The sequence below is a fragment of the Balaenoptera acutorostrata genome, chromosome X, assembly GCF_949987535.1.
Source record: "Balaenoptera acutorostrata chromosome X, mBalAcu1.1, whole genome shotgun sequence".
In the NCBI taxonomy this organism is placed as follows: Eukaryota; Metazoa; Chordata; class Mammalia; order Artiodactyla; family Balaenopteridae; genus Balaenoptera; species Balaenoptera acutorostrata.
In genome coordinates, this window is record NC_080085.1 from 103,763,430 (window position 1) to 103,778,557 (window position 15,128).

General features: G+C 36.8%; 1 protein-coding gene across 3 annotated transcripts in view; it reads left to right on the top strand.

The window, feature by feature from the left end:
* DOCK11 (dedicator of cytokinesis 11) overlaps window positions 1-15,128 on the top strand; it is a 185,764-nt gene that overhangs the window by 109,780 nt on the left and 60,856 nt on the right. For 2 of the 3 annotated variants that reach the window (XM_057538105.1, XM_057538106.1), the window contains exons 29-36: window positions 218-301; window positions 3,950-4,061; window positions 4,565-4,603; window positions 6,259-6,437; window positions 10,701-10,817; window positions 12,420-12,495; window positions 13,075-13,184; window positions 15,000-15,111. In XM_057538105.1, coding sequence (XP_057394088.1) covers window positions 218-301; window positions 3,950-4,061; window positions 4,565-4,603; window positions 6,259-6,437; window positions 10,701-10,817; window positions 12,420-12,495; window positions 13,075-13,184; window positions 15,000-15,111 — 829 coding nt within the window. The remainder of the gene's footprint in view (window positions 1-217; window positions 302-3,949; window positions 4,062-4,564; window positions 4,604-6,258; window positions 6,438-10,700; window positions 10,818-12,419; window positions 12,496-13,074; window positions 13,185-14,999; window positions 15,112-15,128) is intronic. The other variant, XM_057538107.1, reaches the window with a different exon arrangement.

A 15,128-nucleotide genomic window follows, 5' to 3' on the forward strand; every position in this document is an offset into this window, starting at 1 on the left:
TGCATTGGCAGGCAGATTCTTAACCATTGTGCCACCAGGGAAGTCCCCCTTTATCTCTTTAAGGTCACCTAAATCTCTGAAAGTTTTTCTATTATCTGTAAAAGTGAGAATGTCATCCCCTTAATGTGGAAAAAATTTAAAAATTTTTGAATTTTAAAAACTTGACAGACCTTTAGAATTATGTAACTAACTGTTCATTTTGATTTGGTTTCTATAGCGCTGTCTGACACTAATGGATAGAGGATTTGTTTTCAATTTGATAAATGACTATATATCTGGATTCAGCCCCAAAGATCCTAAGGTAAGTTATAAGGACATAACTGCAGTGGGTGTCAGACATTAGAGTGTGAGAACAGTGGTGACATTTATTCTCCTCTGGAGGATTTGGAACTGCTGTTTTCATTTAGGTGCTTTGACTAGAGTTATACCTCAAAGCAGGGAATAATGGATAGTGTTTTGGGGGTCCCCAATACTACCCCGTGTTTGATGGTTCACTAGAATGACTCACAGGACGTACTCATGGCTAAGATTCATTACAGTGACACAAAAAGGATGCTCAGTTGGATCAATAAGGGGAAAAGACATCAAGTGGAGTCCTTGGCAATCTACGTGCAGGCTTCCTGAGTGCCCTCCCTCCTGTGAAGGGTCACATAGAGCACATCCTCTCTCCAGCAGTGAAAATTGAGCCACATGTGTGCAATATTTCTCTTTAGGGAAGCCCATTTGAGACTCCGGGCTTAGAGGTTTTGTTGGGGGCTAGTTATGTATTTGAGGCTGGTCAAAATTTCCAGAGTCTTGGAAAGGACAGGAAAGCAGATGTTCACCATAAATCACATGGTTTGCACAGTGCTGAACAGGCTGGCACAGAAGGCACAGCCTTAGCATGTAGGAAATGTTTGTTTCAAGATCTAATTTCCCACATCACAAAACAGAAAATCACAGGCCAATATCTTTGATGAACATAGATGCAAAATTCCTCAGCAAAATATTAGCAAACTGAATTCAACAATACATTAAAAGTATCATACAACATGATCAAGTGGGATTTATTCCAGGGATACAAGGATGGGTCAACATCCACAAATCAGTCAACCCGATTCATCACATTAATAAAATGAAGGATAAAAATCATATGGTCATCTCAATAGATACAGAAGAAGCATTTGCTAAAATTCGACATCCATTTATGATAAAAACTCTCAACAGTGGGTATAGAGGGAACATACCTTAACATAATAAAGTCCATATATGACAAACCCATAGCTAACATCATACTCAACAGTGAAAAACTGAAAGCTTTTCCTCTTAAGATCAGGAACAAGGGCTTCCCTGGTGGCACAGTAGTTAAGAATCTGCCTGCCAATGCAGGGGACATGGGTTCAATCCCTGGCCCAGGAAGATCCCACATGCCGTGGAGCAGCTAAGCCCATGTACCACGACTGCTGAGTCTGCACTCTAGAGCCTGTGAGCCACAACTACTGAGCCCACGTGCCACAACTACTGAAGCCCGTGCTCCACAACAAGAGAAGCCACCGCAGTGAGAAGCCCATGCACCACAACGAAGAGTAGCGCCTGCTCGCCGCAACTAGAGAAAGCCCGCACACAGCAACAAAGATCCAACGCAGCAAAAAAAAAAAAAAAAAAAAAAAAAAAAAAGATCAGGAACAAGACAAGGATGCCCACAGAAATTAGGCAAGAAAAAGAAATAAAAGGCATCCAAATTGGAAAGGAAGAAGTAAAACTGTCGCTGTTTGCAGATGACATGATAATACATACAGAAAACCCTAAAGACTACACCAAAACTCTGTTAGAACTAATAAATGAATTCAGTAATGTTGTATGATACAAAATCAACATACAGAAATCTGTGGTATTTCTATACACTAATAACAAACTATCAGCGAAATTAAGAAAACAATCCCATTTACAATTGCATCAAAAAGAATAAAATACCTAGGAATAAATTTAACCAAGGAGGTGAAAGATTTGTACACTGAAAACTATAAGACACTGATGAAAGAAACTGAAGAAGCCACAAATAAATGGAAATATTCCATAATCATGGATTGGAAGAATTAATATTGTTAAAATGTTCATACAACCCAAAGCAATCTACAGATTCAGTGTATTCCCTATCAAAATTCCAGTGGTATATTTCACAGAACTAGAACAAATAATTCTAAAATTTGTATGAAACCACAAAAGATCCTGAATAGCCAAAACAATCTGAGAAAGAACAGAGCTGGAGGTGTCATGCTCCCTGATTTCAAACTATACTACAAAAGCTATCATAATCAAAACAGTACGGGACTGGCATAAAAACAGATACACAGATCAGCAGAACAAAACTGAGAGCCCAGAAATAAACCCATACATATATGAACAATTAAGTTACAACAAAGGAGCAAAGCACATACAATGGAGAAAAGACAGTCTCTTCAATAAAAGGTGTTGGGAAAGCTGGACAGCCACATGTAAAAGAATGAAACTAGACCGCTATCTTACATCATAACACAAAAATTAACTCAAAATGGAGTAAAGACTTGAATGTAAGACCTGAAATCATAAAATTCCTAGAAGAAAACGTAGGCAGTAACCTTATTGACACCCATCTTAGTGATGTTTTTGTGGATCTGACTCCAAAGGCAAAGGAAACAAAAGCAAAAATAAGCAAATGGGACTACATCAAACTAAAAAGCTTTTACACAGTGATGGAAACCATCATCAAAATGAAAAGGCAGCCTACTGAATGGGAGAAGATATTTGCAAATCATATATCCATCAAGGGGTTAATATCCAAAATATATAATGAGCTAATACAATTCAACAACAACAAAAACAATCTGATTTAAAAATGGGCAGAGGATCTGAATAGACATTTTTCTAAAGAAGACATACAGATGGCCAACAGCACATGGAAAGATGTTCAGCATCACTAATTATTGGGAAACGCAGATCAAAACCACAATGAGACATCACCTCATAATCTGTTAGAATGGCTATTATCGAAAAGACAAGAAATAACAAATGTTAAAGAGGATGTGGAGAAATGGGAACCCTCGTACAGTGTTTGTGGGACTGTGAGTTGGTGTAGCCACTGTGGAAAACAGTATGGAGATTCCTCAAAAAATTAAGAGTAGAACTACCATAATATGACCCAACTTTTCCACTTCTGGGTATCTATCCATAGAACATTAAAACGCTAATTCAAAATGATATGCACCCCTATGTTCACTGTGGCATCATTTACAGTAGCCAAGATATGGAAATAACCTAAATGTCCATCGATGGATGAATGGATAAAGAAGATGTGGTATATATGTGTGTAAGTGTGTGTGTGTCTTTGTATGTGTATATATATAAAATGGAATACTACTCAAACAAAAAAAGAATGAAATCTTGCCATTTTACAACATGGATGGACCTTAAAAGTATTATGCTAAGTGAAATAAGTCAGATGGAAAGACAAATACCATATGATTTCACTCACATGTGGAATCTAAAAAGAGAAATGAACAAAAAAACCCCAAAACAAACTCATAGATACAGAGAACAGATTAGTGATTACCAGCGGGGAAGAGGTTGGGGGGTGGGCAGAATGGTGAAGGGGGTGTAAACTGTATGCTGATGGATGGCAACTAGACTTGTGATGATGATCACTTTGTAGTGTATACAGATGTCAAATTATAATGTTGTATACCTGAAACTTATATAATTAAAACAAAATCCAATTTCCCAAATGCCAGCCAATGACCAACCGTGCAAGCAGGCCTTTTTAAGGCGAGCAGTCTTGGACCTGCTATGTTAACTCTTTACTGCACAGGTCACATTTTAAGGTATGCCTGAAATACTAAACACTTCTGTTTTGAAAATTAATGCACTGTATTTAATTATTAAAATAGTAAATGACTACTAAATAGGAGTTTTTGTTTAATTTCTTTGTGTTTAGGTCCTGGCTGAATACAAGTTTGAATTTCTGCAAACAGTTTGCAATCACGAACATTACATTCCTCTGAATTTGCCAATGGCATTTGCAAAACCTAAACTTCAGCGAGTTCAAGGTATGTATTCGTGTTTTCCATCATTAGGGATTGTGTTTTCTTTTTTTTGGCTAGCGCTAGTATAGTATAACGTTTTCTAGTTAAACCAGTCAATCTAAAGGTAATGTCAGAATTGTTACTATCTGAAGATAGGTTCGTTAATGGTACTCGGCATTTCCTTCATAGTGTCAGTGGTAGTATTCATAGTATGAAGAAATTAGGTGTGTTACATAGATTGCTGCTTAAACACAGATGTCAGATACCAGTTAAATTGCTCTCTGTAGTACTGTTTGGACTCTTATGTGAGACTGAATTAAGAAAAAACCATATAAATACATTTCTGCTGAATGGAACATCAAAAGAGAAGTATAAAGGCAGAGTAAAATAGTGATATGTATGTATTAAATTGATGAAATGCCTTCAGTTATCTCCATTGCTAGTTTTATTGAATGCTTTGTTGTGTAGCACTATTCTTATGTTACTATGTTTTTTATTTGTCCCTTTTCTTTTCATATATTAATTAGATTTTTTTTCATTTGCGGTGGACCGTTTGACTTCAGTAGGTAGGTTTAACTCGGTTCACTCTAAAGTAGTTTGCTGTCTTTAAAAACAATTGATTTCATGAATGGCTAAGATGGATGGGGGCTTTGTTTGCTTTTTAAATCCTCCCTAGCCAAGATGAAGCTTTAGTTAATGTACCCAGAAAACCTAGGAGGTGGTGTATTTGTTAACTCTTAAAATCAGCTTGAGTGTTGATTGCTAGAAGGATCAACTTTAAAACACCGTCCTCAGAAAACAAGTTTTGGCTCAAGCCAGCATGGGGGCTAGAGGGTAGCTGTTCTTTAAGTGTGTCTCATCTCTGCCAGGCTTGCCTCCCTCCTCTCTGACCCTGCTTAATGACTGCTTGGCCACAGTTTTGGAGGTTGGCTGAAACTACCTGATTGGATTTATTCAAACCCCTGAAGTAAAAAAGCTTACTACCATTGTAAAGTCGACCCAGATAAGGCCACCTGGGTAGTCCGTACTGGTTCCTGTGCATAGAAAGTGGTTGGGGTTCACAAAAGAGCATGACCAATGGCAGAAAGAATATCAGCTACCTTGGTCTCTTGGAGGGTAGCTGCTGAGCACCAGTTTCAGTGCTTGAATGCCAGCCAGTGAAAACGGAGAAAAAATATTTAAAAACCCAAGCACCCCTATTCAACCGCTCCCTTATTAGATTCTGAGCATGTATAGCTCCGATATTTCCCCCAGTATTTATTGATGGCTTGAGGAATTCAGGGAAAAGAAGGGATGAGGATTTAGGATTAAATCTGATTTAGCATTTATTAAGTCCTAACTGAATATATAGCATTATATTAAGTGCTGAAGAGACCAGAAAAGAAAAGGAAAACATATCCTTCAGCTTTATGGTCTAACTAAAATTAAAGGGTACGGGAGAGGAAATAAAGGTAGTAGAAATTTACCATAGAAATTACTTAAACTTGGTCACGGTTTCTTCTGATTGTGACCCAGTCAGTTTATAAGGCAAGTCCCAACCAGGATATTAGCAGCTGGGATTTAAAATGGACTGAGGATCTAAAAGGAAGTGAAAGAAATAGTTCAAAGCGGTAATTTTATGAAATAAAAGATTTGTATTCGTGTGATGAATTTGAGTGAGAGGCTGTTTTTCTTATTGTTCTTGTGCCCCATCGTATTGGGGCCAATATATAACGTTTACTAAAACAGTCAATAGTTAATACTGTTACGGTGATTCAGTTGTCTAGTGTCTCTTCCTTTTCCTACTTTACAAATATAAACAGATAAGTGAATCAAGTATTGCTGTAGAGAATTACTCCAATCTGTAGTTGTAACTAAATCTCTTCAGATATGAAGAAATGTGTTAAAACATTGCCAAATACAGTATTCTTTCGTTCTAGGTTTTATCCTAAGATTTCTAAGATTTGAAAAGCATCTCGAAAAACAAAGAATTCTAGGAACTATTTTACCGACTGAAATTGTCATTAAGGCTATCATCTAGCCCCAATGATGAGTGCTCGTATCTTGTAAAATTTTGCATGCTTATTCTATATGACAAAAGAATTGTTCATATTTGTTAATAATAACAGTATAGTTCTTGCTAGCATGGTCACATATGACTAAGGAATAAATATAGTGCTTTAATGTTAAAGTAATTTTTGAGTATTTTTATAAATGGATTTTAAATTTCATTATGCTGCAGATTCAAATCTTGAATACAGTTTATCAGATGAGTATTGCAAGCATCACTTCTTGGTTGGTCTACTTCTGAGGGAAACCTCCATCGCTCTTCAAGACAATTATGAGATCAGATATACAGCTATCTCTGTCATAAAGAATCTTTTGATAAAACATGCATTTGACACTAGATACCAGCACAAGGTAAGGATGTTCGTATCATCATCAGTATCACATTAGTTAGTTTCTAAGAAGATTTTATGTTCAAGGTGAAGTTTTCAGTAAGGAACATAACGGGGGGGTTGATGAATTTATTTTTACAAATATGTTTGTTTCCGTTTCAAATGATTAGGTTTTAAAAATACTGTTCAGATAACTGTTGAAGAACACTGGTTTTTCAAATCATGTCTAAAGAACAGCACAACTGCTTCATGATTTGTTACATAAACTAGAATTTTTTTGAAAAATCATATACGATTATAGCCATGTGCACTCTTTCAAATACACACCTTAATATATATCCTTAAATATATCTCCCTAAATAAATGCTATTATTGATTATTAAGTGATTAATAATGACACATTAAGTATGTCCAATATAAAATATGTAATATGAAGTTTTTCTTCTTACTGAAAAAATGTAGGTGTGGCTGTAAACCTTACATACATTACACACTGTCCGTGTGTGAAGGCCACAGCTGCAGTTGCTTTTTGCCGCACCTTTAACTTAATATATGGGGATGGAGGGTATATTCAAATCTTACTAACATTATACCCTATGGGCTTCAAAAAGTAGATGCCAAACTGTATGGATTTAGAATAACCTAACTTACTTACCTGGCTCAATGTAACATATTGTTTCATAATTAAGAATTTATCCCTTTGTTTTACATTCAAATTTAAATAAAATTGTCATGTCATTTATTATTATAATTACTTTGGAAAGCTGACTTGGAGATGGATTTTATTCTTTTTCTACAGTATTCCCATTTGTCCTTAAAAAACAGAAAATGCCTGCCAGCTACATCCAATTATATTTCTTTAATTATGAAGATTTGTTTTACTTACAAATTTTGCTAGTTTTCTTCATATAATTCTATCCTAAAGTAGATTTAAACTCTTTAGCTTTCAGATGTTATTACTTACTGCAGTTTGCGTTGTTTTTTCCACATTATAATTATAATAACATACTCCCATTTAGTGTGGTTTGCTTTATTATGTGCCACTTTTTGTGTGTGTGTGAATGTTGATATTGACTTAACGTAAGTTAACTGGTATAATATATCTAAATGAAAAGATATCTTAAAGTCATCCATTCCAACCAAGCTTTGTCAAAGCTTTAAAAATGCCAGTTACCACTGGGCTCTGTTTGTACCTAGTAGTAGCGGAGGAAAATGTCTTTAGCCATGATTTCAAAGAATTTGTGGGAAAAGTACAAAATGAAGTTCTTGTTCTTAAAGCAGGAAGTTGTATTTTTTCTCCTGCCTCCTGAGATGAAAGTGAAGGAATATCGGATTTCACTAGTGTCTTACCTAGAGGTAGAATTTTAAATATTTTATATCACATATTTGCACATTATTTACTTTTTAAAATTCTGAGAGCAGTATATGTACTCACACGCACACACACACATCACTGTTGTTGTCTGTAAATAACACTCTGCCTCTTTGAGTGTTTGAGGTTTTAGACTATGGGAAAGATTGAGATGCCAGCCTCATTACCCTTTCAGTAATTTCTAAAGCCCTTTCTTTGTTCAAAATCTTCTGACAGGTTTTAAGTGTGTATAGGATTCTCCCCAGTAAAACTTTGCTTCATGAACCTGCTTCATTCCCTTTCTCTGTTTGGTCCAAAGACTTCACAGGTGGCCTAAGAGGTCATTTGTCAAATATTGATACATTCACTTAAAACATGTTCACCATTAATGATGATGCCAAGGTGGGGGCAGAGAGGGGAGCTTTAAGCCCCTATAATTTCCATTGGGTCCCCCAAAGTGACCCCAAATAAAAATACAGTCAAGAAAAAAATTCTTCCTGTGGAAAGGCTGCTTTGAGACTCGATCTCCTAGTCACCGCCACCCCCCCCATTCCAGCCATGTTGCCCTCCGCAGCCTCTCCTCTAATGAAATTATGGAGATGTCACTGGTCCCTATTATGTGCTACTCAAAAACTGCTTTGGGAGCCCTCCTAATACCATGAGACATCTTTCCTACTCAGAACAAGAATATCCAACATCTAACATTTATTCTGGGGTCTGTATTAGTTCCTGTACCCACTGCAAGTGATGTTGACACCTAAGAATTGCAATTTCTGCTTGGACTGTGGGCAGATTTTTTTTTCCTTTTTTTTTTTTTTTTTAACAGTAATCTTACACACATGGTAAAAAAAAGAATCAAAATGCCTCTCTCCCATTCCTTACCTCCATGCCTCAATTCATCTCTCCAGAAGCAACTACTGTTATCAGTTTCTTATATAAACTTCTATTTTATGCATGCACAAGCCAATATGCTATATATATGTATATATATAAATATATAGTAGAAACCATTATGCATTTTTCTTTTGTCACTTAACAATATAGCCTGAAGATTTGATCTACTGTATTTTTTTTAAATCTGCATAGTATTCCATCATATGGATATACCTTATTCTATTTATCTAAACTGTCTTCTGTTAATAGATTCTTAGATGGTTTTCTGTCTTTTGTGCAGACAAAACTTTTAATATATTTGCCCTGACTGCATGCTTGCCTGTGTTCCTGTTCACCTGAGAAAGGTGTAGTATCTCCTTCCCTAGTGATCACTCACTATCAGAGCTAAAATGAATTCCCATCGAGAAGCTATAATATTAATAATAGTAGCTAAAATTTATTGAGGACTCACTATATGCCAGGCACTGTATTAAACATTAGCTTACATGAATTAATGTCACTATTATTATCCCCATCTTACTAAAGAGAAAACTGTGGTTAAGTGACTTGATCACAATCAAGTAACTAGTAACAGGAGAGCTGGAATTTATGTGTCTAAAATTCAAAATCTGTGCTCTTAACCACTAGACTATACTACTGCCTCTCAAATCTTAAGTGGGACCCTGGAAAATTAGAGAACTGCCGAGAAAGGGTGATGATGATGGTGGAAACTGTTGAAATCAAAGCCATGTGAAGAATAAAGAAAAGTAGTAACAGCTATTTAGCCTTGTGAAGAGTGAATTAAGACAATTTGTGGTAATTGTCTCCAAATATTTAAAGGGTTGCCATGTAAAGTGGAAGTGGACTATATACCTAGCAGGTAGAACTTATACCTAGCAGGTAGAACTTACAAACTGCTAAAGGATTTTTCTAACAGAACCTCTGAAAGGGCTGGAGTGTTTAAGAAGTTTAAAAACTAACCATCTGTCAAGGATGCAGGTAAGGGCTGTTCCTCCCTTGAGCAGGAAATTGAACTAGATCAGTGGTTCTCAAACCTCAGTGCACATCAGCACCATCTGGGGCAGATTCCTGGGACCCAGCCCAGACCTACTGAACCAGAATCTCCTAGTGATAGAGACTATTACTGATTAGGGTTGTGTATTAGAAGTAGGTCTGTTAAGAGTTCCTGAAACTCATAAAAGAGGAAGTACAAATGGACAATTAACATATGAAAAATTGTTCAATTTCAAGAATAAATGCAACTATGAGACACTATTGATCTGTATTCTATAGGTTAACCATTGTACCCTAGAGGCCTTATCTAAGTCTACAGATAAACCTCCCAAAGTCCTAAAATATGGAGGGCAACTCTTGTGCCATCACAACCACTGGTTTGGCTGATTTGAATGTATGTACATATCTGGTGAGGAATGTCTATAGCTGAGAAAAGCAATAAATTTGTATAAGAGGTACCACATTCATTAAGATGACCAGTGGCCAGCTTCGTTTGCATATTTACAAATATATCAATCTCCCAAGTTGTATAATTGATTTAGGGGGCCAAGATTACATTATTTTAATTGCAGCTTTACTCAAAGCAAAGACATATTTCTTGAATGAATACAGTAATTCACCATGTTTTTTACTTCTTCCATCTATTCATTCATTCAGCTAATGTATATTGACCATTTCCTGTGTGCCCAGGCACTGGGGATAAAGCTGTGAACAAGACAGACAGGATCCCTGCTCTCATCAAACCCAACCCTCGCTGGAGTTAAAGAGCAGGACTAACATGATCTGCTATTAAAAAAAATAAACTTTTGCCTATTATGTAGTGATGTTTGAGGGATGTGCTTCGACTCTGTAGTGTATATAAATTCAAATACCAACAAAGTGGTGTGGCAGCTAGTTTTGAGACTATGGGTATAAATAGACTCATGCTTCACTAATTTGTTATGGATATTAGCTTGCTTTTAGTGTTTAAACGGATAGATGGAGCCAACTTTATTTGTAATATAGGCATATTATATATCTATTAAGCTTTTGATAATTATTTTTCAGAACCAACAAGCCAAAATAGCACAATTGTACCTCCCATTTGTTGGACTGCTTTTGGAAAATATACAGCGATTAGCGGGTCGAGATACCTTGTATTCTTGTGCAGCCATGCCTAATTCTGTAAGTAGTAATGTGTTTCTATTGTCATTTTATCCTGTTTTATTGACTGTATTGGGAATTAGGGTCATACGCTGTATGGTCTCAATAGTGCACCTTTTACAACATTTTAAATTTATACTTTTTCCTGGAGCAGTGCTTCTCAAATCTTAATGTGCATATGGATCACCTGGGGAATGAAGACAGAGATTCTAAGGTAGTAGCCCTGGGGTGGAGCTTGAGATTATGCGTTTCAAACAGGCTCTTGGCTTTTTCTCGTCTAAGGACCACACTTTGAGTAACGGACCACACTTTGAGTAACGAGGTCCAAGAGAACACCAAGAATCCTCTGTGCTCAGTGTTTTCTTTTTAAGATTTGCTGCTGTTACATGCCTTCATATATTTATTCAACCAGAAAACTGAACAAAACATTCACTTTGCAAAATGTTAGGCACCAGGGATTAAACTGTATTCCTTTGCTTCTCCCTCTCTTTGACAGCCTCCTCTCAGCACTTCCTGGTGAGTGGCTTTTAACTCATCACAGTCGGTCTGTGCTTTTTTCTCCCCTTAGAATCTTAGAGTTGAAAGGAACTTTGGAGGTGATCAGTCTCCCACTTGGCAAAACAACCTTTTGCCATAGTAGTAATTAAAACTTTCCTTCTCACATTAGATCTACAAGATTTTCTATCCACTGGTCCTAGTTTTGCCTTCTAGTGATACGTAGAACACATCCATTTCTACCTCCACGTGATACCCCTTCACACATGTCCCTTCTAAATTTTTCTCCAGGCCAGATATCTCCACTTCATCATTTGTTGTTTCAAACCCTTTACATTTCTTGGTTGGAGTCTTCTGGACATGCTCCATTTTTCCGATTGCCATTTTAAAATGTGGTGTATACTTTGCAGTCTGTCCAGTGGGACTAATAACTCCTGCCCCACCCCCACTCCACGTTCTGTCTGGCCCAAGATCACCTTCACATGTTCAGTAGCCAAGTCACATTGTTGGGTGGCAGGTGAAACTGTGTCCTTTACAGCTTCCTTTGGAAATTCCCCATAATAAATGTCCGTAGATTTGTCAAGCCTACCCTGGGTTCCTGAGAAAGCTGCTTTTAAGCCTCGCTTGATTGCCTGTAGGTCCCAATTATGTAAATCAGCTAAATGTGGACGCTATATCACCTACCTGGGTGTCAAGCAAGCCTTTCTTCACAAACACAGTTACTCATGCTTATGCACACTCCACAACATTTGACAGTGATATTTGGAAATATTTTACTTATCTATTCTTTCTTTTGCAACTCAAGATCATGTAGGGCCTCTGGTCACACCTCTCCTTCTAGTATTGCCCTTGCTTCAAGGAGGAGAATGGAACCATGTTTAGATCACACCAGTTGCAGCTTTTACCAGCCACCTAGAGTTGTGTCACTTTGCCAGAGGTCATGGTTGTAACAGCGTACCAGGATCCATTTTTAAAAGAGATGTCCCCTAAATACCAATACTGATATGTGACTTAGACTTTCACAGTGAGCTTTGTTTAAAATTAGGGTACCATCTCATTGTTAATTCCGATTTCTTATCCTAGTGTACAAATGTATTTAAATGACAGACGTATCACACTGTGTTACAGGCATCCAGAGATGAGTTTGCGTGTGGCTTCGCTTCACCTACAAGTAGAGGGAGTCTGAGCACTGACAAAGACACCGGTAATTAAAAGTCCTTTAAAGATTATGCGTGGCATGGCTGTTTAGAAATGTACCCTATACTTCTCTGTAGTTTTGAAATATTTCATAATAAAAACTATACATAGCATGATCTCTACTAAAGTTTAATTAAAATCCGACACACACTTGCAGCCACATTTCTTTGCTTAGGTTTCCTCGTCTCAGCTTGTGTAGAATTTAGCTTAGTATACTAAGAAAATAAAGGATAATGAGAAAAAACACTGGTTTCCAATCCTCTGTCTCCAGTCCTGGACAAGACACTTCCTTTTTCTGGGCCAAACTTTCCTTATCTATAAAATTATCTAATTGTTTGCCTTTATTTTATGACTTGCAAGGCATTTCTTGTAGTTTCATACATGTTAAAGTGTTTCAAGGAAAAAAAATTGTTTACCCTTTATTTGGCTTCTTATGGTGTTTTAATGTAATATATAAACTTCACATTTTAGATGACCAAGATCTATTTCCTAAAATATGTCTTTACTTAAATTAACCTAGTGCTTAGTTTTAAAAATACTTTTGACAGTTCCTCCTGTTGCTAACAAGGACTTGGCTTTTTTCCAGCTTATGGGTCTTTTCAAAATGGACACGGAATTAAGAGGGAAGATTCGAGAGGTTCGCTCATCCCAGAAGGAGCAACAGGATTTCCAGATCAGGGCAGCACTGGTGAAAATGTAAGAACCTAAATATATAGGATAACCCTAGTGATGTGTTAAGCTACAGCAGTCTTTCTTTTTATGCAAATAGGGGTCTCTCTACTCTCCTGTAGTCTGTACTGGATCTGTAAAAAGCATCCCATAATTCTTGGATGTTGTAGCAGTTCCTTCCTATCCTGGCAGCTGCTACTTGGATATTTTAAAACTGTTTATAGAGGATAAGGCATTCATCTTTAAGAGTTCCAACTTTGAATACCTCCTTTAACCCTAACACTCTGTAAACCTGTTCTAGAGAGGGAAGGTTCAAGTTTAAAATGCCTAATGTACCTTGTCACTTAAATCACTCCCTGGCAGGATTCAGCTTTTTATTCTTTTGTAATAGAGTAATGACATTAACATGGGAGAAGAAAAATTAGGTCCCCAAATTGATGATCTCAGCATCCCAGAATCACTTAATCACAATATATTCTCTAACTCTTCCATCAAATTATTTCAAGCCTAACATTAAAGTTTGGGATATGTCTGCCTTGAGACAGAAACCTCACTTTAGACCAGTAAAGCCTTGTCACGCTGCTACGTAAAATCAGAGAATCATATAAAGTTAGAGTTAGAAGGGTCCATAAAAATAATAAATTCCAACTCTCAATTTACAAATTAAAACTGGGATTGTGACTTAGGACAACCACACAACTATGGCAGGGCCAGGCCTGAACCCAGGTTTTCTAATTCCGGCACTTCTTCTCCTAGATCATGGCATTCTTAGGGTGCATCTGGGGGACTTTATAAAAATGGATAGCTGAGCCTCATGCCCAGAATTTGTTTCCGTCAGTCTGGGGGCTTTTGCTCATTTGTGTTTCTAAGCTCCCAGGTGATGCTGATGCCGCTGGTTGGGAACCACCCCTTGAGAACCACTGGACTATATACTCCATTGAGTCTTTGCATAGTTAGTAATTTAATCATAAAGGTTCTCATTTCACACCATTTAGAATTAAGACAACAGACACTGTCATAGGTAAGGCACATAAAGGACAAAGAGGTTAAATGACTTGCTAGTAGTCACACAGCTAGCAAGCGTTCAGAACCTAGATGTTTTGCTCCAAGTAGAAGTTCTTGGTGAATCCTACATTAGTAAATATATATCCCCAGCCCAGGTTAGCTCAGCTGAAAGTATTGGTTTCTAACAAGGGTACATTCGTTAGGAGATTGTCATTGCTGTATTCATACAAATCCCCAAATAAGTCAGATCTTGTCATGCTTAACTGCTATTTTAACAAAAGTCACTAAATAATAGGAACATCACTACTTTTTAGAGGCTCTAATTTTGAAGTATTACTGGGTCCTCCTTAGTAAAATTATCTTGTAATGTCATTAAGCCCCTTTTTTAAGATAGATTTCCCGACCTATTATTTAGACGTTGGATTTTAATAAACTCTAAGGAGAGACTGAAGTTAAAGAGTTTAAAATGTTTCTTATGCTTCAATGTACCTTAGTTAAGTTTCTCCTTGACGTAAAAGCTATTTTTCCTGGAATAGCCACATATGATTGTTCAAAATGTTTTCTTACTAAAACACAGGACCTATGGGAATGAAACATACACGGTATATTCATGGCTATATCTTGATGAAGACTGCAGGGTAATTTCCAGTGATATTATTAGGTACAGTAGCAAAGAAGAGTCAGCCCATTTACCTTCCAAATGTGATATAAAATTTGGATTTATGCTTAGAATTTTCCCAAACAGAGGACTAACGGTTAAAACAGTTATTGAGTTAAAGGCTATGGGAAGCTACAGTACCAATATTGTTTCACAAAAGTCCTATCTTTGTATTACAGATTCGGCAGAGTTCTGCAAGGAGTAGTGTATCTCAGTATAACCGATTGGATCAGTATGAAATCAGAAGCCTCTTGATGTGCTATTTGTATATAGTAAAAATGATTTCTGAAGGTGAGTTACCAGCATAT